Source organism: Entelurus aequoreus, linkage group LG04 (genome assembly GCF_033978785.1).
Source record: "Entelurus aequoreus isolate RoL-2023_Sb linkage group LG04, RoL_Eaeq_v1.1, whole genome shotgun sequence".
NCBI lineage: Eukaryota > Metazoa > Chordata > Actinopteri > Syngnathiformes > Syngnathidae > Entelurus > Entelurus aequoreus.
In genome coordinates this window covers 34,605,234-34,630,175 of record NC_084734.1, presented here as the reverse complement: position 1 = coordinate 34,630,175, position 24,942 = coordinate 34,605,234, and the positions used below count along the sequence as shown (strand labels likewise).

The window sequence follows — 24,942 nt, the reverse complement described above, 5'->3', positions numbered from 1 at the left end:
GAGTTTTTTCTTGCCTTGATGTGGGATCTGAGCCGAAGATGTCCTTGTGGCTTGTGCAGCCCTTTGAGACACTTGTGATAAAGGGCTATATAAATAAACTTTGATTGCTTGATTGATTGATTGATTGATAAGGCAGTGCAGAACTGCAACAAATCTACCTTTACCAAGGTGGGGTGTTCATTTAAGAAGCGGTTTAATATTGCTGTAGTACAAGTCCTCTTCTAAAAAGGCACAACTTTAGTTCTGGATGGCAATACATTCTGCAGGTGTACCTAATGAAGTATCAGGTGTGTTCTGTACGCAAACAAGGCCTTGTCATTTGCAGCACTATCACTACAGAACGAGCGGTTCAAGCTCGTAACACACTCGACCTGCCAGGTCCTCGGGGACTCTCTCCACAGAGCTCTCCGAGTCGACGTCCGGCACCTCGTCCTCCTGGAGGCGCTGTGCTCCTCGCGCTCTAACGGGCGGGTTTCGATCCCTTGAAGGAGACAAAAAAAAAAAGGGGGGTGACGTGTCACTTTGTGTCCTGAAATTATTTTTCCTCTTACCCGCCATCAAGTGCTCCGTTGCCTCTGTCGTCAAACTGTGGTTTCATGGCTCCTACAAGTCTGTTACTGAACTGAACCATGGTGCCTGTCGCCAGGAGCAAACAGGAAGAAAACGACATGAAAATCACTGAAATATCTCTTTCCTCCATTGCACACCTTGCTGGTGACAGGAAGGTAACTGAATTAATAAATTAGTGTTTATTTACTTCACTTCAGAGTAGGGCTGGGCGATAAATCGAATATACTCGATATATCGCGGGATTTGTCTCCGTGCGATATAGAAAATGACTATTTCGTGAGTATTCGAGTATACGTTCTCACGCAATTGCTTTTAGCTGCGGGCATTAGATTACAGACTTTTCTCACTCTTTCTTGTCTCTCCTTCTCACAGAGTGGTAAAACAAGCGCACCTTGTTGCATAAGTCACATACTGTCGCACGTGCAACGTCATACGCCCTCGCCAAGCAGAGAGGTAGCAGCATGGGTAACGTTAGCAGTGGCAGGTGGTGCAAGCGGAGCGGGACGAGTGGTAATACGAGAGAGAGAAGGTGCGAATCTGATAACAAGTGGAGGAAGAATTAATTCCCAAGAAAAACAGCACGGGGTCCATCGTCTGGCGGTGGTTTGGCTTCAAGCGGGAAGATGTTGAACAGGCAACCGTAATATGTCAAGTATGCGGCAAAAGCGTTGCTACAAAAAGTAGCAGCACTACTAATTTGTAGCATTATTTGAAAAGTCACCCGCTAGAGAATAAGAAGTGCTTGAAACTCCGCATGTCAACATGTCCGGCCGGTGCCACACCCAACAAAATGCCGAAGCAACCAGCACTGACCCAATTGAGCCTGGCGTCTTCCATTTCCACATCAACACCGTTTGAAAAAAATTGTCAAAAACAGGAGATAACGTCCGCAGGAACCTACCACATAGCGAAGGACATACACTATTTGATGTCCTATTACGCAGCTAATTTTTATTTTACAGTTTTTGAAATATCTTGTGTGACATCATGCACAAAAGTGCACTTTATTCTTGTTAACTATTGTAGTGGCGTTCTGTACAAAAAGTGCACTTTAATTTAGTGTTGTTTTGATATGTCATCTTAGTGACATCATGCACAAAAGTGCACTCATAGCTGGTTTTAAAATGTCTGACAATCTTGCATTTTCTGTTTTGAAATTAAATGAATGTTTGTGCCACTGCTTAATAACTGTTTAATAAATACAGTTTTGGTAAATTGACTTAGTTGTGATTTCCCTCTCTGCAGGAAAGTTTAAAATGAGCATATATTAATGCAGTATGAACAAGAATGTTTTAATGTAGACACATAGAATCATCATACTGCTGTGATTATATGCATCAAATGTTAATTCAAGGCTAATGCAAAAATATTGAGATATACAGGACTGTCTCAGAAAATTAGAATATTGTGATAAAGTTCTTTATTTTCTGTAATGCAATTAAAAAAACAAAAATGTCATACATTCTGGATTCATTACACATCAACTGAAATATTGCAAGCCTTTTATTATTTTAATATTGCTGATTATGGCAAACAGCTTAAGAAAACTCAAAAATCCTATCTCAAACAATTACCGGTAGAATATTTTCTCAGACCGGGTAAAAAAAAAAAAAAGATTTATAACAGCAAAACCAAAATCAAACATTTGAAAATGTCAATTAATGCACTCAGTACTTGGTTGGGAATCCTTTGGCACGGATTACTGCATCAATGCGGCGTGGCATGGAGGCATCAGCCTGTGGCATTGCTGAGGTGTTATGGATGCCCAGGATGCTTCAATAGCGGCCTTCAGCTCATTTGCATTATTGGGTCTGGTGTCTTTCAGCTTCTTCTTCACAATACCCCACAAATTCTCTATAGGGTTCAGGTCAGGGGTGTTGGCAGGCCAATCGAGGACAGTAATGCCATGGTCAGTACACCAATTACTGGTGGTTTTGGCACTGTGGGCAGGTGCCAGATCATGCCGGAAAATGAAATCATCATCTCCATAGAGCTTTTCAACAGATGGAAGCATGTAGTGCTCTAAAATCTCTAGAAGCGTCTGACTTGGACTATGGAAAAGAAGCACTGGACAGTTGGAGAGTGGTCCAGAGTCCTGTTTTCAGACGAAAGCAAGTTTTGTATTTCATTTGGAAGTCAAGGCGCTAGAGTCTGGAGGAAGGCTGGAGAGGAGCAAAATCCAAGTTGCTTGAAATCCAGTGTGAAGTTCCCACAGTCAGCAATGGTTTGGGGAGCCATGTTAGCTGCTGATGTTGGTCCACTGTGTTCCATGAAGTCCAGAGTCAATGCAGCTGTGTACCAAGAGATTTTAGAGCACTACATGCTTCCATCTGTTGAAAAGCTCTATGGACATGATGATTTAATTTTCCAGCATGATCTGGCACCTGCCCACAGTGCCAAAACCGCCAGTAACTGGTGTACTGACCATGGCATTACTGTCCTCGATTGGCCTGCCAACTCCCCTGACCTGAACCCCATAGAGAATTTGTGGGGTATTGTGAAGAAGAAGCTGAAAGACACCAGACCCAATAATGCAAATGAGCTGAAGGCCACTATTGAAGCATCCTGGGCATCCATAACACCTCAGCAATGCCACAGGCTGATTGCCTCCATGACACGTCGCATTGATGCAGTAATCCGTGCAAAAGGATTCCCAACCAAGTACTGAGTGCATTAATTGACATTTTCAAATGTTTGATTTTGTTTTGCTGATATAAATCTTTTTTTTTTTACTTGGTCTGAGGAAATATTCTATTTTTTTGAGACAGGATTTTAGAGTTTTCTTAAGCTGTATGCCATAATCAGCAATATTAAAATAATAAAAGGCTTGCAATATTTCAGTTGATGTGTAATGAATCCAGAATGTATGACATTTTCGTTTTTTTATTGCATTACAGAAAGTAAAGAACTTTATCACAATATTCTAATTTTCTGAGACAGTCCTGTATATCGTGTATCGTGACATGGCCTAAGAATATTGAGATATTAGTAAAAGGTCATATCGGCCAGCACTACTTCAGAGGGTAGTAATCTTATAACATTTAATGATGTGCCATCTTTTTTGGCCCTCACCACCATGCTGCCGCCTCCTCCTCCACACCAGATAACCCACAATGAGAAGCAGCAGCAGTAGCACCAACCCGCTCACAAGTCCTGAGACCACCGACGAAGACGATGTTGCTGTGGGGATTGTAATGTTAGTTTGAGGAAAAAGAAACAAAGCTGTGCTTTATCTCCGTGGGTCTTACCGACGACAGTGACATAGAGCGACTTGGAGGGAGCGGACCAAAAAGTCTTGGAGGTGATGTTGACGGAGTAGATGCAGACGTACGCACCTTGGTGTTTTTCCTCTATCTCGGGGAAATCGAAGTAGGCCAGGTAGAAGACAGAGTGTCCAAACAACGGCTTTGCTATTGAGCTGTTTGTGTTTGTGTTCTTCAGGTAGACAAGGCCTTTAGAATACAAGGAGTGGACCGAGCATGTGATGGAGAAGCTGCTGCCTCGGGTGACCGACACCTCTTGCGGGCTGTAGACCACCATTACCTGGAAGGTGGTCATGGAGATGAACGGTTTCTCCAGCGACACTAGGGATTTAAGGTGGAGGTTATATACTGCATTCAGCCATGAAAGAAACAAACAGTGGGAGCACCTTTTACGCTGAGCTCCAATGGATTCCCTTGAGGATAGTAGATGACGTTATTGGACAGCTTCTTTTGATATTCACAGAAGTACGACCCCTGGTGGCTGAAGTTCACTTTGGGGATCGTGAAAGTGGCCGCTTCGTTCTCTGAATACTTCTGGATATTAAACGATCCTTGGGTCTTCTTCAGGAGAAAGGTGCCGCCCATGTGCTCGGTCAGGACACTGCAGGTGAACTCCACATTGTCGCCCCAGTTGACCTCCACTGATGGACTCACTGTGACCTGAGGCTTCTCCAGAGAACCTAAATCAGTAAGAACAGGCATAAAGAACAATGTATTGACTGTGAAGAAATTGGTTGATTGTTTCTCACACGTTCTACAATAGTGTATTGGAAATAAGGATCGATACCGAAATCAGTACATTAAGGGACAAAGAGACACGTAACAATCAAACAGTAATAAATACAATACTTACAGTATAAACACCTTTTAGAGCGCAACAAAAGGGTAGACTTCGCTTGATGGCAAAGACTATCCCCTAATTAGGTAACACACAGTAGCCTATACACTACTTCTATCTAATGTCTTGGAATTGCAACTGCATGCAAAGACTACTCTATAATACATGCAAATAACACTCAGAAGGGTAAAAAATCCAAATATAACAACTGGACAACACAACATTATCAGCTCATTTTTGAAAGTCAAATAAACCCTTGTTAAAATTCGAGAGCGAGCTTATTCTTTCCCCTCACTGGGTATAGTGGAGAATGTTTATCTATTTAATGTTCTGTAGCCCTGCAGTGATAATGGTACTTGTAAGAAACTTGGGCTGTGTCCCAATCTGAGGTCTACAGCGTGAGCAGTGTGCATTTGTGAACAACTGAAATCATAGCACCGTTAGAAGGCTGTCCAAATTCAATAGTCAAATCTAATGTCAACATTGATGAAAAAGGGGAGGCCCGCAAGCATTGATTTATTAATAAGAATTAATTTAATGTGCAAAAAGTTTGGAAGAAAGCTTTAATTATTTTACTTTCAATCGTGAAGTGGTCGACGTTGGTCTGATTATGTAAATACTGTAAATAAAAGGAACAAGATTGACTTATTTTTTGTGTTTGTGTACGTCACAAAAACATGTTTGATGAAACTTATGAATGTCTGCACCCCTGTTGTTACTGTAATCTTGTGTTTTGTAATAACGCCTGCAAGAAATGAGCTCACAAGAACATATAAGGAAAATAAAATCATAAAAATAGTATGTTCATGTTTGGATTATCATTTATTAAGGAAAATAATGTTTTTGACATTCATCCATTCGCTATTCTGCTTATCCTCATTAGGGTCGCGGGTAGGCTGGAACCTATCCCAGCTGACTTTGGAAAAGAGGTAAGGTACACCCTAAACCAGAGCTGGGCAAATATTTTGACTCAGGGGCCACATTGAGAGAAAAAATGTGTCTGGGGGGCCAATGTGTATGCGTGTATAAATGATATATACACATTTAGCTGTAAAAATCTGCTGGACAGTATGTGTGTTTGGGTCCATTTTTATCAGGAACACTAATACCAAAAGTCACAATGTCCGATAGAATTCTAAAAACGTTATGACAGACCACCTCAAAAAAACGGAATGGAATTTTATATTTGTCTTACTGAATGGGACACCCAAAATGTACATTAAATAAAAGAAAGTGGGATTTACAATATTAACTATGAGCAATAAAACACTGAATATTAACAACGTATAACCATCGCTCCTCTTTTACTTCTCAAACCAGCTCCTCCACAGACATCTTTTACAATCAAGCAAAACACAACAAAAATGTAACAAACAGCAAAATATGAATGCAAAGGGTAATAAACAACTACAATATGATATATTATCACGTAAAAATCTGCATCTGCATCTGTTTCTGACACAGGCGTTAGGGGCTGGCTGCTCTGAATACAATTCCCGCCCACTCTGCTTTGTTCCTCGTCTGAGCTGCTGTGACGTACCGGTCCGATTGGTACCGGGCCGCACAAGAAATAAAAAAAAAATATATATATATATATTTTTTAAAAAAAATTAAATCAACATCAAAAACACAATATATACATTATATATCAATATAGATCAATACAGTCTGCAGGGATACAGTCCGTAAGCACACATGATTGTATTTTCTTTATGAAAAAAATAAAATTAAAATAAAAAATAAAAACACCCCCCCCCCCCCAGCTACAAAAAGGTTGGGGACCACTGACGTAGATTACCGCAATAACTCGTATAGCACTCAAAAACGCAGATTTCAACCATTGAAATACTTTCTATAGTTCAAGACTTACGGTCATTTAACAACAGCACTGCACATCATAATGGCGGCTACAGTTTTGATGTTAAAGGTGAAAAAAAATTATGAAGAACGTCCGGCGGGCCGGATTGAAAATCTTAATGGGCCACATGTGGCCCGTGGGCCGTATTTTGCCCAGGACTGCCCTAAACTGGTCATGTTTTTGAAATGTAAATCAATAGATATTGTAACTGCTGCTGTTGAAGCGTTTCTTTTTCATTTGCTGCATTTATTGCAGAAATGTAGGAATATTGAGAATAGTCTGGTTTAAAATGGATTTATTCCACCTAAAAGTGCTGTTTGCAACTTCCTCATAGTTACATTTTTCAAAACAAAAAATATAACAAGAACACCACCAGCTCGCTTATGTTACCATTAGTGGTTTAACAGAACATATTTGTTTGACAACTGTCTATATTTTTCACAATTGAAAGGTTAATGTAATAAATGTTTTTTACTGGCCCGAATAAAATAATTGGTGTTTACGGTGGTCACTCAACTGGTCTCGTCAACACATATGCACAGAGAAGCGACAAACAATTTGCAGTCATGTTGTTGTATGATAGAATATACAATCAATGACAGCCAACGCTAACTATCCAAATTGCTACTATTACCTAACAAAGCTAATGTGCGTGCATGTGTTACATACGTACGTCATTAGGTACGAAAGGGAGCAAGAGGGCGTGATATACTGTGTAAAATACCTTGGAAAGTTCAGCCCCTTAAATATTTAAGGGAAAGAAGTAATACATAAATAAAGCAGTCGTTAATATCACGATTGTTTAAGATGTAAAAGAAAGGGCATCTCTATCCTCCTTCAAAACCGCACTAAAAGAACACCTCCAGGCAACTTCAACCCTAAACTAACACCCTCCCTTCCACATCATACCTCTTCGGATTGTAAATAATCAAATGTAGACACTTTTTCTTATACTTTCTGATCTCTCTCTGTCCACTACTTGCTGTACATATCCTACCAAGTCAGTCCTACACTGTTCCAATGTCCATTTCTCTGATGATGCAATTGTTGACGACAGAAGTGTTGATACCAACCAATCCTAAACCCCCCCTTCCATATCCCACACCCCGGGATGTAAATAATGTAAATAATTCATTGTATATACTCTGATGATTATCTTGTGTGATGACTGTATTATGAAAATAGTATATACGTATCTGTTTCATGAATCAATTTAAGTGGACCCCGACTTAAACAAGTTGAAAAACTTATTCGGGTGTTACCATTTAGTGGTCAATTGTACGGAATATGTACTTCACTGTGCAATCTACTAATAAAAGTTTCAATCAATCAATCAATACCAGGTTGACCACAACGCTGGAAATTAATCTCTCTCGCCTGTAAATCCTATAAAGTATAATAATAATAACTTTGCGAGGATTAGTAATAGAAGGGGCTCTGCACTGTGGCTGGACATTAGCCACGCTGAGACAACGCGTTCGTTCCAGCTTGCGAGTTGTGCCATGACACGCACCCTCTTGGAATTCACACACCTCCTGCATGTGTGTATCAAGAAATACGTGAATGTAATTGTGTCACACTGAGCGCGCATCCTCTTTGAAGGCATTTTTAACGTGAGCACAATCTTCAGTAATGAGACACCAGGACACAACTGAGGTAAGGATCTGCTGGGCTCGTCAGCCCATTATCAACAGATCTCCGATTTGATTGGGACATCTCTACACTGCAAAAAAGAGCTGACAAAATACGAGATAAAAAGACTTGATTTTAGGAAAGGAATACTAAAAACTAGTGAAATTATCTATCAATACAGCTAGGTAATTTTACTCGGTAAGACATCTTAAATCAAGTTTTGTATAACGAGAAATTAGCAGGATTTTTAAGATAGAAATAAGTATTTTATTTTGAAAACAAACATTATTCAACTTGCAATTCTTAAATGAAGCATCCTCGGGATGTTGCAGAATCTTTAAACAAGATTTATACGTGGGGAAAACCAAAATATCTTACATGAATAGTTTTTTTCTTATTTTTATGAAGTTTTAACCTAACAAATATAATTGTTCATGCTAAAATTAAGATTATAATGTAAAGTCAATGACTTAAAATGAGTAAATAGCTCTTAAAGGGGAACTGCACTTCTTTGTTCACAATCATTTTGAAAGACAAGAACACATACGTCTTTTTTTATTTATTTCAAAGATGATAATAAACCCTTGGAAGATGTGGCTTAGAGGAGTAGCTTTGTAGCCTTCAAGGCCCTCTAAAACAACTTCAAAAACCTCCAACAACAATTTATAAACACACTGCAAGTCTATATGTAATGTAGCAACAGACACGATAATTACATTGTGTAAAATGTGGCATATTTACGGTATTTTGGTCATTTTATGCATTGCCGGAACTGCAGTTTCCTCTGCGCATTTTTTCCCATTACCATAGCAGCGTACTTCTGACTTCCAGCAACAACTGTGTGTTCCTACTTCTGGACACAAACGCAAGTGTTTTTTTAAACATGGCAGACTTGGTAACAGACAACGAAGACAGCTATTGCTTCTAAAAGCCAGCACGAAGAAGAGGGTGAAACTCTGGAGCAGACGGAAACCGAGAGAGTAAGGTCGGCGTGACTTGACACTGTAAATGTGGAACTTGGAGCCAATCCATTTCGACATAAATGGATTGCTTACTCAGTCAACTTGAAAAACTTCCCTGGCTAGTTTGAGCAAACAGACAACTGTCCATCGAGTGAGTCACTATAATATTGATCACGATACACGCAGCACATCATGCGTGTTATTACAACTACAGTACATACGATGTCGAGCTATCTGTGTTAAAAAAAAAACATGAAATGTGCGCTAATACTTTATAGTAGGCTGACCATATTCTGAAATCCCAAAAAGAGGACACATGTATGCGTGCCAAGGCGGGCAGCACGCCAAGGGACTAGGTGAAAATTTGCCAATGATACTCGAACTTGCTTCATAAGTAATATATTTATTTAAATAAAGCCTTTTTTTTTTCCTATGTTGACAGTAGTGTTGGCGCTAGGAATTTTCAAAATGGGGTCCCAGGGACCCCATCGAATCATACAAATGGGGCCCCACAGTACATTTTTGGGGTACCACTTTTTTGTAAGCGTTTTGAAAACAAATGACAAATGTATGCATTATCCTGTTGTATCTCACATTCTATGTTGTGTTTTGGAAAAAGGTTGTCATAAACGAGCTCTCGCCCTGCACAGCTGTTTTGTGCTTTGTAGTGTCGATATGGGCTTGTAGATCTTTATTTGCCACAGATATACACGTTCCTGCTTTGCACACAGTGCATTCTGCTTCCCATGTGTCACGGCCAGGACCAAAACACAAATACTTTTTCCGCAAATCATCCGTGAAGTTGCATTTACTTTTCGGCATTTCTTGTTTTCATGTCTGTCTCCACTCACTAGCTCTCTCGCTCTGTGTCTCTGCCCCTCCCTTACGAATGTTTCTGCGTGCACACCTTCACAGCTTGTTTTGTTTAACCCCTTCTAGAGTCTAGAGTCGGCAACCTTTATCACTCAAAGAGCCATTTTGACGAGTTTCACAAATGAAAGAAAACAATGGGAGCCTCAAAACTCTTTTGAAATTTAAAATGAAATAACACTGTATACAAAGCTTTTTTTTGCTTTGTGCTATGTTTAAACCAGGGGTCTCAGACACCGCCCCGGCCCGCACTTTAATATGACAGTTTAAAGTTAGTGCGGCCCGCGAGATTTACATGAATGGCGTTCAACAGCGTCATAGTTGCCAATCCTCCCACTTTTCCCGGGAGACACCAGAAATTTGGGCGTGATGGCACTGCCTTTAGCGCCCTCTACAGCATACTTGAACAGCGTACCTGCTCGGCCACATAGTGAATGCATCTTCTGCTTTCAAACGAAAATGACAGCAAAGCTTACTTGGTCAGCAGCCACACAGCTTACACTGACGGTGCCTGTATAAAACAACTTTAACACTGTTACGTTACAAATATGCGCCACACTGTGAACCCACACCAAAAAAGAATGACAAATACATTTCTGGAGAACCTCTGCATAACACAACACAACATAAACACAACACAACAAATACCCAGAATTCCATGCAGCCCTAACTCTCCCAGTCTACACGCCCCGCTAGCACCAAACCCCCCCACACATCACCCCCCACCCTCCCTCCGTGCGTCGGTTGAGGTTAGAGAGTTAGGGCTGCATGGGATTCTGGGTATTTGTTGTGTTGTGTTTATGTTGTGTTACGGTGCGGAGGTTCTCCAGAAATGTATTTGTCATTCTTTTTTGGTGTGGGTTCACAGTGTGGCGCATATTTGTAACGTAACAGTGTTAAAGTTGTTTTATACGGGCACCGTCAGTGTAAGCTGTGTGGCTGTTGAACAAGTATGCCTTGCTGTCTCCCACGTGTGCAAATTGAAGCTTCATGCAACATGAGACCGGGCTGTCATGCTGTTTGTGCAAGTAATAGAGGACAATATATGCAGTGCCATCACGGCACGCCCTTAATTTAGTTGTTAGGGGTTGCCGATCCCTGCCCAAGACGTACATTGAAAATACACGCAACCCTAACTCAAAATGCCGGCCTGTGATATGATTGTTCATGTTTTTCAGTCAGTACAGATTGGTGAACTATCGCATTGTGTTGTGCATTACTAACTCAAAAGCGATTCGGGTGCTGAGGTAGAAGCAGCGTTCAATTCTTACCGTAGTTAGCTTTTACGGCTAACACCGGAGCTCACCGATGTGTTACTCCGCTGGAAAAAACAGTTCCTCAGTGTTCGCTCTTACAATAACAATGTTGCCACAGCTTGGTTATTACAGGTTACGGAACGTAAATTAAGTATTGTTTTGAATGCACTTTGAAAGTGATTTAGAGGTATAATTGATTGCTACCATTAGCTTAATTGCTAGCCACCAAGAACAAGCCATTTTTTTTACATTAGAATGCAAACATGTTAAAAACCTTTTCTCTTCTTGTCTCTCATAAGGATTGTGAACGATAGGCAAAATTCCCCTCAAAAAGTGCAGTTCCCCTTTAAAACTAGGGAAATTTCTTGCGATAAAACTTAACATTTTGGCAAGTGACAAATAATTTGCAGTGTAAAAGTAACAGTGACAGCATGTTATCGGTGTCTTACCCAAGCAGATAACACCGGCGTCCTCGCTGTGTCCACAGTTATTTTCCCCGAATCCCTGATGATTGCAATGCGTGATGGCTGCCTCGTCGCCGCTGCACTCAACGTTATCCAGCCATATCGGGCCGCTGCCTCTCCCAAAGTGGGCACTGATGGGGGCGGATACGGCGTGACCGCAGCCCAGCTGTCTGCACACCACATCGCCACTGACCATATCCCACTGGTCGTCGCACACGGTTCCCCACTGGCCCTGATAGAAGACCTCCACCCGGCCGGAACATCCACTCCAGCCGCCGACCAACCTCACCTTTGCTGTGCGTGGAAAAACAAAACTCTTTACTATGACAGGGACATGTGTGGCTGTAAACGACCACAACGTATGCCACTGGACAATTATATATGAAACTGTTTAATGTATCCCGTGTCACATTCGTGGGTTGTGGTCAAAATGCTTTGGAAGATATGCTAGCATATACAGTCGCGATCAAACATACACTTGTAAAGAACATAATGTCATGGCTGTCTTGAGTTTCCAATACTTTCTACAACTCTTATTTTTTTGTGATAGAGTGATTGAAGCATCTGACCACAGAACTTTTCTCCAGAAGGTCTTATCTTTGTCCATGTGATGTTAGATGAAACAAAAATTGAGCTGTTTAACCACATTACCCGGCAATATGTTTGGAGGAGAAAAGGTGAGGCCTTTAATCACAGGAACACCATTCCCACCGTAAAGCATGGTGGTGGTAGTATTATGCTCTGGGCCTGTTTTGCTGCCAATGGAACTGGTGCTTTAAATGGGACAATGAAAAAGGAGGATTACCTCCAAATTCTTCAGGACAACATAAAATCATCAGCTTGGAGGTTGGGTCTTGGGCGCAGTTGGGTGTTCCAACAGGACAATGACCCCAAACACACGTCAAAAGTGGTAAAGGAATGGCTAAATCAGGCTAGAAGAAATGTTTTAGAATGGCCTTCCCAAAGTCCTGACTTAAACGTGTGGACAATGCTGAAGAAACAAGTTCATGTCAGAAAACCAACAAATTTAGCTGCACCAATTTTGTCAAGAGGAGTGGTCAACAATTCCACCAGAAGCTTGCCAGAAGCTTGTGGATGGCTACCAAAAGCGCCTTATTGCAGTGAAACTTGCCAAGGGACATGTAACCAAATATTAACATTGCTGTATGTATACTTTTGACCCAGCAGATTTGCTCACATTTTCAGTAGATCCATAATAAATTCATAGAAGAACCAAACTTCATCAATGTTTTTTGTGACCAACAAGTATGTGCTCCAATCACTCTATCACAAAAAATAAAGAGTTGTAGAAATGATTTGAAACTCAAGACAGCCATGAAATTATGTTCTTTACAAGTGTATGTAAACTTTTGATCGTGACTGTATGTAATAAAAAGCTCCTCAAAGTTGTATCATCATTACACAAATGCTCAATGACTTAGATAATTATTTGCTTATTGTCAAAATGGTTTACTTGATTTTTGTGATGCTTTGGCAAAGCACCCTCAAGTCAGTGGACGTTTTTTACCCTTCTGTGTGCAGCGGTTCAGGAGTTCCACAAAAAATGTGTGGAAAAATGAGAACACATGTTCTAATGATTGATTCTTCTGAATATATGAGACAAAAATATGAAATATAATTTAGTGCTGTTTAAAAGTGATCCGAACCTGCACAAGAAAGACCAGCATCATGCTCGTGTCCGCACGTCGACTCGGTGAAGCCCCCTCGCGAGCACTGCTGAAGAGTGGTGGCGTTGGAGAAACACGAGTCGCTCGCCTCCATCACGGGCCCGCTGCTCTGGCCGTAATGCGCCCCGCCGGGAGCGCTTGTAGCAAAGCCGCAGTGTAGATGTTCGCACACCGCTTGGGCTTTGCTCATATTCCAGTTGGCGTCGCAAACCGAGTGCCAAACCTCGCCTTGCTGGACCTCCACTCTGCCCGTGCACCCGACTTCGCTGTTCACCAAGCGGACCCCCAAACTGTCTGAGGAGTCGAGGAAAAGAAGAGTCACCATCTGCTTTTCACCTAAAATAAATGTTTTTTAATCTAGGAATGTACAAACCCCGTTTCCATATGAGTTGGGAAATTGTGTTAGATGTAAATGTAAACGGAATACAATGATTTGTAAATCATGTTCAACCCATATTCAGTTGAATATGCTACAAAGACAACATATTTGATGTTCAAACTGATAAACATTTTTTTTTTGCAAATAATCATTAACCTTAGAATTTGAAGCCAGCAACACGTGACAAAGAAGTTGGGAAAGGTGGCAATAAATACTGATAAAGTTGAGGAATGCTCATCAAACACTTATTTGGAACATCCCACAGGTGAACAGGCAAATTGGGAACAGGTGGGTGCCATGATTGGGTATAAAAGTAGATTCCATGAAATGCTCAGTCAGTCACAAACAAGGATGGGGCGAGGGTCACCATTTTGTCAACAAATGCGTGAGCAAATTGTTGAACAGTTTAAGAAAAACCTTTCTCAACCAGCTATTGCAAGGAATTTAGGGATTTCACCATCTACGGTCCGTAATATCATCAAAGGGTTCAGAGAATCTGGAGAAATCACTGCACGTAAGCAGCTAAGCCTGTGACCTTCGATCCCTCAGGCTGTACTGCATCAACAAGCGACATCAGTGTGTAAACGATATCACCACATGGGCTCAGGAACACTTCAGAAACCCACTGTCAGTAACTACAGTTGGTCGCTACATCTGTAAGTGCAAGTTAAAACTCTCCTATGCAAGGCGAAAACCGTTTATCAACAACACCCAGAAACGGCGTCGGCTACGCTGGGCCTGAGCTCATCTAAGATGGACTGATACAAAGTGGAAAAGTGTTCTGTGGTCTGACGAGTCCACATTTCAAATTGTTTTTGGAAACTGTGGACGTCGTGTCCTCCGGACCAAAGAGGAAAAAAAACATCCGGATTGTTATAGGCGCAAAGTTGAAAAGCCAGCATCTGTGATGGTATGGGGGTGTATTAGTGCCCAAGACATGGGTAACTTACACATCTGTGAAGGCACCATTAATGCTGAAAGGTACATACAGGTTTTGGAGCAACATATGTTGCCATCCAAGCAACGTTTCCTGGCATGGACGCCCCCGCTTATTTCAGCAAGACAATGCCAAGCCACGTGTTACATCAACGTGGCTTCATAGTAAAAGAGTGCGGGTACTAGACTGGCCTGCCTGTAGTCCAGACCTGTCTCCCATTGAAAATGTGTGGCGCATTATGAAGCCTAAAATACCACAACGGAGACCCCCGGACTGTTGAACAACTTAAGCTGTACATCAAGCAAGAATGGGAAAGAATTCCACCTAAGAAGCTTAAAAAATGTGTCTGCTCAGTTCCCAAACGTTTACTGAGTGTTGTTAAAAGGAAAGGCCATGTAACACAGTGGTGAACATGCCCTTTCCCAACTACTTTGGCATGTGTTGCAGCCATGAAATTCTAAATTAATTATTATTTGCAAAAAAAAAATAAAGTTTATGAGTTTGAACATCAAATATCTTGTCTTTGTAGTGCATTCAATTGAATATGGGTTGAAAAGGATTTGCAAATCATTGTATTCCGTTTATATTTACATCTAACACAATTTCCCAACTTATATGGAAACTGGGGTTGTACATGCAAATATGCTACCTTGTGGTTTTCCAGCAGGCTACTCAAAATACAAAAGTAATTCGTAAATAAAAACATATGGGGAAATTATTTTCATTCGGGGGCCAAATTTAGAGAAAAAAATTTGTCTGGGGGCCGGTATATCTATTTTTAGGAACACTAATACAAAACCTCACAAAAATGTCTGATTGAAAGCTAAAAACGTTATGACAGACCACCTTAAAAACGGAATGGAATTTTTTTTTTTTACTTAATAAGACACCTAAAATGTACATGAAAATAAAGAATGTGGGATTTACAATATTAAAAATATGACGATAGAATACTGAATATTGACAACATATGAACGTCACACCCCCTCTCGATCGACATATTTTACAATCAAGCGAAACGCAACAAAAATGCAACAAACAGCAAAATATGACTGCGAAGGGTAAAAAATCCCCACCTACAATCTGATATAATATCACTTTTCTTGCAGAACTTTGTTGTAAAAATCTCCCTTCGCGTCTGTCCCTGACACCCGCATTTCAGGCTGGCCGCTTTGGAAACACTCTGTGGAAAGAAACCATGCCCACACTGCTTGGTGCCTCGTCTGAGCTGCTGTGATTTAGATTACCATAGTAACTAATTAGATTACCATAGTAACTAGTATATCATACAAAAGCGCAGATTCCAACCATTGATATACTTTGTATAGTTCAAGACTTACGGTCATTTGAAAACATCACTGCACATCATAATGGCAGCTACAGTTTCTATCATAAAGATCTGAAAAAATTATTTGGGAATGTACGGCGGGCCAGAATGAAAAGCTTAACGGGCCGCACGCGGCCCTCGGGCCTTAATTTTCCCAGGTCTGCTATACAACCTGTGTATAGGCACAGTGGTTAGGTTAGTGACACTATGTTGTGATTTAAGGGACATGGGTTTAAAGGCCTACTGAAATTACATTTTTTTATTTAAAACGGGGATAGCAGATCTATTCTATGTGTCATACTTGATCATTTCGCGATATTGCTATATTTTTGCTAAAAGGATTTAGTAGAGAACATCAACGATAAAGTTCGCAACTTTTGGTCGCTGATAAAAAAAGGCTTGCCTGTACCGGAAGTAGCGTGACGTCACAGGTTGAAAGGCTCTTCACATTTCCCCATTGTTTTCAATGCAGCGAGAGCGATTCGGACCGAGAAAGCGACGATTACCCCATTAATTTGAGCCAGGATGAAAGATTCGTGGATGAGGAACGTAAGAGTGAAGGACTAGAGTGCAGTGCAGTATGCATCTTTTTTCGCTCTGACCGTAACTTAGGTACAAGCTAGGCTCATTGGATTTCACACTCTCTCCTTTTTCTATTGTGGATCACGGATTTGTATTTTAAACCACCTCGGATACTATATCCTCTTGAAAATGAGAGTCGAGAAAGCTAACTTAGCAACGGGACCTCACAGAGCTATGCTAAAAACATTAGCTATCCACCTACGCCAGCCAGCCCTCATCTGCTCATCAACACCCGTGCTCACCTGCGTTCCAGCGATCGACGAAGGACTTCACCCGATCACCGATGCAGTCGGCGGCTAGCGTCGGATAGCGCGTCTGCTATCCACCTCAAAGTCCTCCTGTTTGTGTTGCTGCAGCCAGCCGCTAATACACCGATCCCACCTACAACTTTCTTCTTTGCAGTCTTCATTGTTCATTAAACAAATTGCAAAAGATTCACCAACACAGATGTCCAGAATACTGTGGAATTTTGAGATGAAAACAGAGCTTTTTGTATTGGATTCAATGGAGTCCGAATACTTCCGTTTCAACGATTGACGCGCATACGTCATCATACATAGACGTTTTCAACCGGAAGTTTAGCGGGAAATTTAAAATTGCACTTTATAAGTTAACCCGGCCGTATTGGCATGTGTTGCAATGTTAAGATTTCATCATTGATGTATAAACTATCAGACTGCGTGGTCGGTAGTTGTGGGTTTCAGTAGGCCTTTAAGTCTTGTTAAGAGCTTGTTTTAGTATTCAAATTTTAAATTAAATTAATTTAATCCCTTATTTTTACCCATGCTCGAAACTAGTAAACAAAAATCTTTTGGTAGCCCTGAAGAGTGGAAGTAATGTCTAACACACAGGTGCCATTGATGACCAAAAGGCAAGATGTGATGATAACCATACTCCAAAAATGAAACTTATAAGGGTCTGTCTGCTCATGGCAGCTGGTGCTAGCGACAGTACATTGGTAAACCTCTCTCCCTGACGACAAAAAGGGGAACTGCATTTTTTTTCCCCCCCCCATCATTCACAATCCTTGTGTACAAGAACACGTCTTTCCCTTTTCTCTACATTCTAAATAGTAAAATACTGCTAGTAAGAGGCAACTAACAACGCAGGTATAGGGGATACAATCTATTCCGTCTATCAAGCCCTCTGAAAAACCTCCAAAAACCTCCAACACTGTTTTAGGCCATGTCCACATGAACACGGAGAGTTTCAAAAACACACATTTGGGGTTAAAACAATCTCCATCCACACAAGTGTAGTTTCATAACTGTCTATGTCTACACACAAATGCATAAACCTGCTGTCATGCACATTTTGTCCAATCAGAAGCCTGTAAAAGTAGCCACAGCTGACTTGGTGGCATTCCACTTCTGTTATTATAATGCTTAGGCCCAGTTCCATCTACAAAAATGGAAGCAATGCACGTGAGTTAACTTTATGATCTGTCGTTGTACAAGGATTAAAAACCTGAGATAATGTTGCACATTTCTTATGACATAAAGCAAAAATTCTTGCTTGTCAAAGTTGTTCCATCAGGTGGAGGTTCGACAGCGATCTTATTCAAAACAGTTGACTGTCATTAGCGCTAATGTGTGTTTTTTTTATTAATGTTAAGTGAAAATAGAAACATGTTTACCTTCAAACATACAACAAATCCTTTTAAAGTGTGCTTAAAGGCAGCAAGGCGTGTTGTTGAGCTTTGGAAATGACAGCGCACAAACGTGACGTCATCAGAAGAGTACAAGTCTCCGTTTGTGCAGTGTACACGCATACGCTGAGCGGAGAGTTTTGGAACTCTTTGGCCAGCTTTTGCAAAAGTCTGCATTTTTAAGGACACAATAAATTAATAAATGATAAATGGGTTATACTTGTATAGCGCTTTTCTACCTTCCAGGTACTCAAAGCGCTTTGACAGTATTTCCACATTCACCCATTCACACACACATTCACACACTGATGGCGGGAGCAGCCATGCAAGGCGCTAACCAGCAGCCATCAGGAGCAAGGGTGAAGTGTCTTGCCCAAGGACACAACGGACGTGACTAGGATGGTAGAAGGTGGGGATTGAACCCCAGTAACCAGCAACCCTCCGATTGCTGGCACGGCCACTCTACCAACTTCGCCACGCCGCCCCATACCCAAGTATGGGTTTGCGTGTGTACAAGAGGCCTAAACACAGAGATAAGTATGCGTTTATTAAGTATCCGTGTTTGTGTGGACATGGCCGAAGACAACAATATGTCTTTCCCTTTTCTCTGCATTCTAAATAGTAAAAAACTGCTAGTAAGAGGCGTCTAACAATGCAGGTAATGGGTACACGATCTATTCGTCTATATGAAAACCATCCAAATACCTCCAACACTGTTTTATATACATGCTGTAAGTATATATGTAATGTAGTAACAAGCACATGTATTGCAACATGTAATGTTTACATAGTTTGCTCATTTTAAGCATTGCCGGCACTTTTTTCTTGGGCGCATTTATTTCACAGAGCGCATAGCACTGGTAGTTGTTGCTATGACAACCTAGGGAGCACTTTCTGTGTTTGCTCCCACTGATGGCAGACTTCTTGACAGCCTTAGAGCGTTATCACATAGCACTATCGCTGAACGTTTCAAATAAGAACGTAAAACAGTGACTTACAATGTCCGCACTCACTCGTGTGAATGCATGATTTACAATCTAGCATTATTATTTACTAACTCAGAGGCAACACAGCAGCAGCAGAAGCAGCTCAAGCTACTTGTCGCTGATTCAGTAATGGGCAACTTTCTTCTGTATTAGCTCATAAAATAACACTGTTGCTATAACTTGGTCTTCATGACATTTTTTAGAGCACTTTATGAGCGCAAATGAATCCCCATGACAAGTATCATCTGACTAACAATTATTTAAAACACACAGAAAAGAGAAAGACGTGTGTTTTTGTCTCACATTAGGATTGTGTGGTATGGGCAAAATCCCCCAGAAAAGTGCAGTTCCCCTAAGAGTCGTGCAGGACAATGAATGGACGAGCACTCTCAACTCTCAATTGACAAACCCTGGTCTGATCCCCGTGCAGTGTGGAGGGGGTAGCTCCAGGTGGGGACGGCGTGGCGAAGTTGGGAGAGTGGCCGTGCCAGCAATCTGAGGGTTACTGGTTCAATCCCCACCTTCTACCATCCCAGTCATGTCCGTTGTGTCCTTGAGCAAGACACTTCACCCTTGCTCCTGATGGGTCCTGGTTAGCGCCTTGCATGGCAGCTCCCGCCATCAGTGTGTGAATGTGTGTGTGAATGGGTGAATGTGGAACGCTTTGAGTTCCTTAAAAAGGTAGAAAAGCGCTATACAAGTACAACCCATTTACACTTAGGACAACATGAGCAAAATAAGGAAATGATGTACAACACCCACAACCAGTGAAGTTGGCACGTTGTGTAATTCGTAAATAAAAACAGAATAGACTGCAAAGACGAGATATTTAATGTTCGAACTGAGAAACTTTAATTTTTTTTGCAAAGAATCATTAACTTAGAATTTAATGGCAGCAACATATTGCAAAAAAGTTGGCACAGGGGCATTTTTACCACTGTGTTACATGGCCTTTCCTTTTAACAACACTCAGTAAACGTTTGGGACCTGAGGACACCAATTTTTGAAGCTTTTCAGGTGGAATTATTTCCCACTCTTGCTTGATGTACAGCTTAAGTTGTTCAACAGTCCGAGGTCTCCGTTGTGGTATTTTACGCTTTATAATACGCCACACATTTTCAATGGGAGACAGGTCTGGACTACAGGCAGGCCAGTGTAGTACCCGCACTTTTTTAATATGAAGCCACGCTGTTGTAACACGTGGCTTAGAATTGTATTGCTAAAATAAGCCGGGGCGTCTTTGATAATGTTGCTTGGATGGCAAAATATGTTGCTCCAAAACCTGTATGTGAAGTGAAGTGAGTGAAGTGAATTATATTTATATAGCGCTTTTACATAGTGAAACCCAACATATAAGTTACATTTAAAGCAGTGTGGGTGGCACTGGGAGCAGGTGGGTAAAGTGTCTTGCCCAAGGACACAACGGCAGTGATTACAGGATGGCTGAAGCGGGGATCGAACCTGGAACCCTCAAGTTGCTGGCACGGCCACTCTAGCAATCGAGCTATACCGCCCCAAAAACCTGTATGTACCTTACACATTGTCCTTACAAATCTGTGAGGGCACCATTATTGCTGAAAGTTACCATGTCTTGGGCACTAATACACCCCCATACCATCACAGATTCTGGCTTTTGAACTTTGCGCCTATAACAATCCGGATGGTTATTTTCCTCTTTGTTCCGGAGGACACGACGTCCATAGTTTCCAAACACAATTTGAAATGTGGAGTAGTCAGACCACAGAACACTTTTCCACTTTGCATCAGTCCATCTTAGATGAGCTCGGGCCCAGCGAAGCCGGCGGCGTTTCTGGGTGTTGTTGATAAATGGCTTTCGCTTTTCAAAGTAGTTTTAACTTGCACTTACAGATGTAGCAACCAACTGTAGTTACTGACAGTGGTTTTCTGAAGTGTTCCTAAGCCCATGTGGTGATATCCTTTACACACTGATGTCGGTTTTTGATGCAGTACAGCCTGAGGGATCCAAGGTCATGGGCATTCAATGTTATGTGCAGTGATTTCTCCATATTCTGTGAACCTTTTGATGATATTACAGACCTTAGATGGTGAAATCCCTAAATTCCTTGCAATCGCTGGTTGAGAAAGTGGTGACCCTCGCCCTATCCTTGTTTGTGAATGACCGAGCATTTCCTGGAAGCTGCTTTTATACCCAATCATGGCACCCACCTGTTCCCAATTAGCCTGTTCACCTGTGGGATGTTCCAAATAAGTGTTTGATGAGCATTCCTCAACTTTCTTAGTCTTTTTTGCCACTTGTGCCAGCTTTTTTGAAACATGTAGCAGGCATCAAATTCCAAATGAGCTAATATTTGCAAAAAATAACGAAGTTTTCCAGTTCGAACGTTAAGTATCTTGTCTTTGCAGTCTATACAATTGAATATAAGTTGAAAAGGATTTGCAAATCATTGAATTCTGTTTTTATGTACGATTTACACAACGTGCCAACTTCACTGGTTTTGGGGTTTGTACATACAGAAATGAGAATCACTGCTTTTGGGGTTTGTACATACAGAAATGAGAATCACAACTTATTGTCATGATAGTAAAGAGGAAACACAATGAGTTAGCCTTTCACTTTAAATTCATCCATTTCCTCATACCTGAGCAGACAACGCCAGCGATGGACGAGGCGTTACAGCTTCTGTCCAGGAATGGAGTTTGGCGGCAGTCGGCCAACGTAGACTCAATGCCGTTGCACTCGATCTGTTCGATCCAGGTATGTCCCGAGCCCCGGCCGTACTCCGCCATGGTGGTAATTTGGTGAGCTCTGCCGCAGTCCAGCTGTTTGCACACCACCTGCGCGTCCTGGACGTCCCACAGTTCACCACACACGTTGCCCCACTGGCCTTTTTCGTAGAACTCCACTCTCCCGACGCAACGGTTGTGTCCACCGGCCAACCTCACGTTCCCTGAGGAAGGGGTGCGCGTATCCATAAGCCATGATGCTGAGCGTTATAGGACAAAGGAGAAGCGGTTTACCTGAGCAAACGACAGAGACCTCCTCGAAGAGATCGTGGCTGCTTCGGACATATTCCGTCAGTGTGCACTGCGTGAGAGAACGCTCCCTGCCACCGCAGCTGACCTTGTATCCCCGCGAGTCGCCGCTGCTGCCGAATGATGCCGAAGTCTTCACGGGATCGCCGCAGTTCATCTCTCTGCACACCACCGCCGCTTCGTTCATCCCCCACTTAACGTTAAAGACAGACGACCAACTGGCTTCACTGTGGGACACCTCCACCCGCCCCGAACACTGGTCGGTGCCGTTTATCAGTCGGATGGTGGCTAGGAGAGGAAGTAGTTACAATACAGCAGTTATCTTCTTTTTACACTTGTAACGGTGTTAATAGTCTTAATGCAGAACTCCAACAACAAGGAAATCCTGTTCACCTGAACACACCACACCGGCGTCTTCGCTATGACCACAGTTATTATCTCCAAATGTGGAATGCGTGCAGTGGGCAAGGGACGACTCGTTCCCCACACATTCCATGTCATCCAGCCAGATCTCTCCTTTGCCTTCGCCGAAGAAGCCACCGGGTTTGGCCATCATGGCTGTCCCGCAGTCCATGGCACGGCACACCACCTGCGCGTCCTTTATGTCCCAGAAATCGTCACACACCGTCCCCCACTGGCTGTTGTGGTAGACCTCCACCCTGCCAGAGCATCGGTCTGTGCCGTTGACGAGCTTTAGGGATGGACTACCTAAGAACGCACACAAAGGGACTTTTGTATTATACAGCAGTTAATTTCAGGCAAATTCATTATACATGTAATACTTACAGTATTTCGCCCATTTTAAGCATTACCAGAACATTTGTATTTCACAGAGTGCATAGATTTATAATCTAATATTAACTTTTCCAAACTCACAATTTTGCAGCAGCTGAGTAGCTAGCTCACCTCTCTCTGCGCAAGGCGACGTGTTACTAAATCTAGTTAACATAGCTTGGTTATTTTGCAGGTGACAGCATGTAAATGGAGCGTTTCTGCTGACTTTTTTTTAGAGCACTTTATACGTGGGGTGGATGAATCCTTATTACCTGCCTTGTAGACGCCTTTTGCTAGAAGTTGTTTACAATTTGGAATTCCAAGAAATACGTGCATTCTTGACTCTCATGGGGATTGTGAATAAATAAATGTAACAATGTTTTAATTAGGGCTGCAACAATTAATTGATTAAATCACAGGTACATGCACATCATTTATGGCTGGAAATAATAAAGCACTTTCTGGCTGAATATATTTGTTCAAATTCTGACAGAAAAATGTCTGTCTATTAAAACTGTCTATTATCTGACCGCTTCTATGTTGGCTACCTCTCTTTGTTTATAATGTCTATTTTCTGCTGGATCTACGCTCTATTTTATGCTGCCCTTTTTTTCTTTTCTTTTTTTAGCTGCAGCTGTTTCATATACTGTAATATTGTACATGGTAATTGGGATTTGTTGTATATTGTATATATTATATTAAAATATAATATAATATAATAATATATCAGTACATATTATATACTGTATATATAATATGTAAATATTACATATATGTCCTATTTTATATTGCTACTATGGTACATTTTAGTCTACGTAATACCTGCATTATCCTTTCCATCCTTACACTTTCCATCCTTTGAAACTGAGCTACTGTGTGGAACAATTTCCCTTGTGGATCAATAAAGTTAGTCTAAGTCTAAGTCTAAGAAAAATGTACTGCATGCAACTGCATATTTTTACCACTCTAAAATGATCTGATCAAGTGATCAGGCAACAAGATGTTCCAATAATTATTTTTTTAATTATCAAAAATAAACACTTAAAATATGTGCTTGTTACCTTGATTTATGATTTTAAAGAAAGATATCAATCAGTCTGTTAGTAAAACATAATTATACAGTTGCCTATGCACATTGTGTTACAAGGCTATGACATGTTGATATTCATATATATTCACTGTTACAAGCAGCACTCTCAGGGCAGCCATAAATGCGATGTGGCCCTCAATAGAAATGAGTTTGGCACCCATGATTTAACCTTTGATTTATATCCTGTGTCTTCAAATAATCATTTAATGAGTAAAACTATTTACAATTGATTACATTTTCACTGCATTGAGTTTCCGGAACAAAGTTTCCGCACCGCCGCTGCAATAGAGCGGACATGAGAGCGGTGGTGTGTGGGTGCCTTGATTTGTGTGACGGCGAACTGCAGAAAGCTTTTAATTTAATAAAATGTTTATTAATGCAGACATGTTAAAAGTGCAATTTCAATGTTGAGGATGTGCATTTACAGAAAATAAACGGTGATGGTTATGGCAAGCAGAATTTTTTTTGTTTATTTCAACTATTTTCCCTAAAATATGCATTGAGGCTATAAAGTGTTTTATGACGGGACGGCGTGGTTGGGAGAGTGGCCGTGCCAGCAACCTGAGGGTTCCTGGTTCGATCCCCAGCTACTACAAACCTAGTCACGTCCGTTGTGTCTTTGAGCAAGACACTTCACCCTTGCTCCTGATGGGTAGTGGTTAGCGCCTTGCATGGCATCTCCCGCCATCAGTGTGTGAATGTGTGTGTGAATGGGTGAATGTGGAAATAGTGTCAAAGCGTTTTGAGTACCTTGAAGGTAGAAAAGCGCTATACAAGTATAACCCATTTACTATTTATCCGAT

At 41.4% G+C, this 24,942-nt stretch overlaps 1 protein-coding gene across 1 annotated transcript in view; it reads right to left on the bottom strand.

Annotated features, from left to right (window-relative positions):
- Positions 1 to 24,942, bottom strand: part of LOC133648508 (scavenger receptor cysteine-rich type 1 protein M130-like) — a 43,183-nt gene that overhangs the window by 2,487 nt on the left and 15,754 nt on the right. The window contains exons 7-16 of the mRNA XM_062044673.1: positions 22,669 to 22,983; positions 22,261 to 22,563; positions 21,882 to 22,190; positions 13,381 to 13,695; positions 11,699 to 12,007; positions 4,220 to 4,513; positions 3,819 to 4,154; positions 3,643 to 3,750; positions 552 to 636; positions 1 to 481 (exon numbers count right to left, since the gene is read on the bottom strand). The exon at positions 1 to 481 is cut by the window's left edge and continues 2,487 nt beyond it. Of these exons, the coding sequence (XP_061900657.1) occupies positions 334 to 481; positions 552 to 636; positions 3,643 to 3,750; positions 3,819 to 4,154; positions 4,220 to 4,513; positions 11,699 to 12,007; positions 13,381 to 13,695; positions 21,882 to 22,190; positions 22,261 to 22,563; positions 22,669 to 22,983 (2,522 nt within the window). The 3' untranslated portion in view covers positions 1 to 333. The remainder of the gene's footprint in view (positions 482 to 551; positions 637 to 3,642; positions 3,751 to 3,818; positions 4,155 to 4,219; positions 4,514 to 11,698; positions 12,008 to 13,380; positions 13,696 to 21,881; positions 22,191 to 22,260; positions 22,564 to 22,668; positions 22,984 to 24,942) is intronic.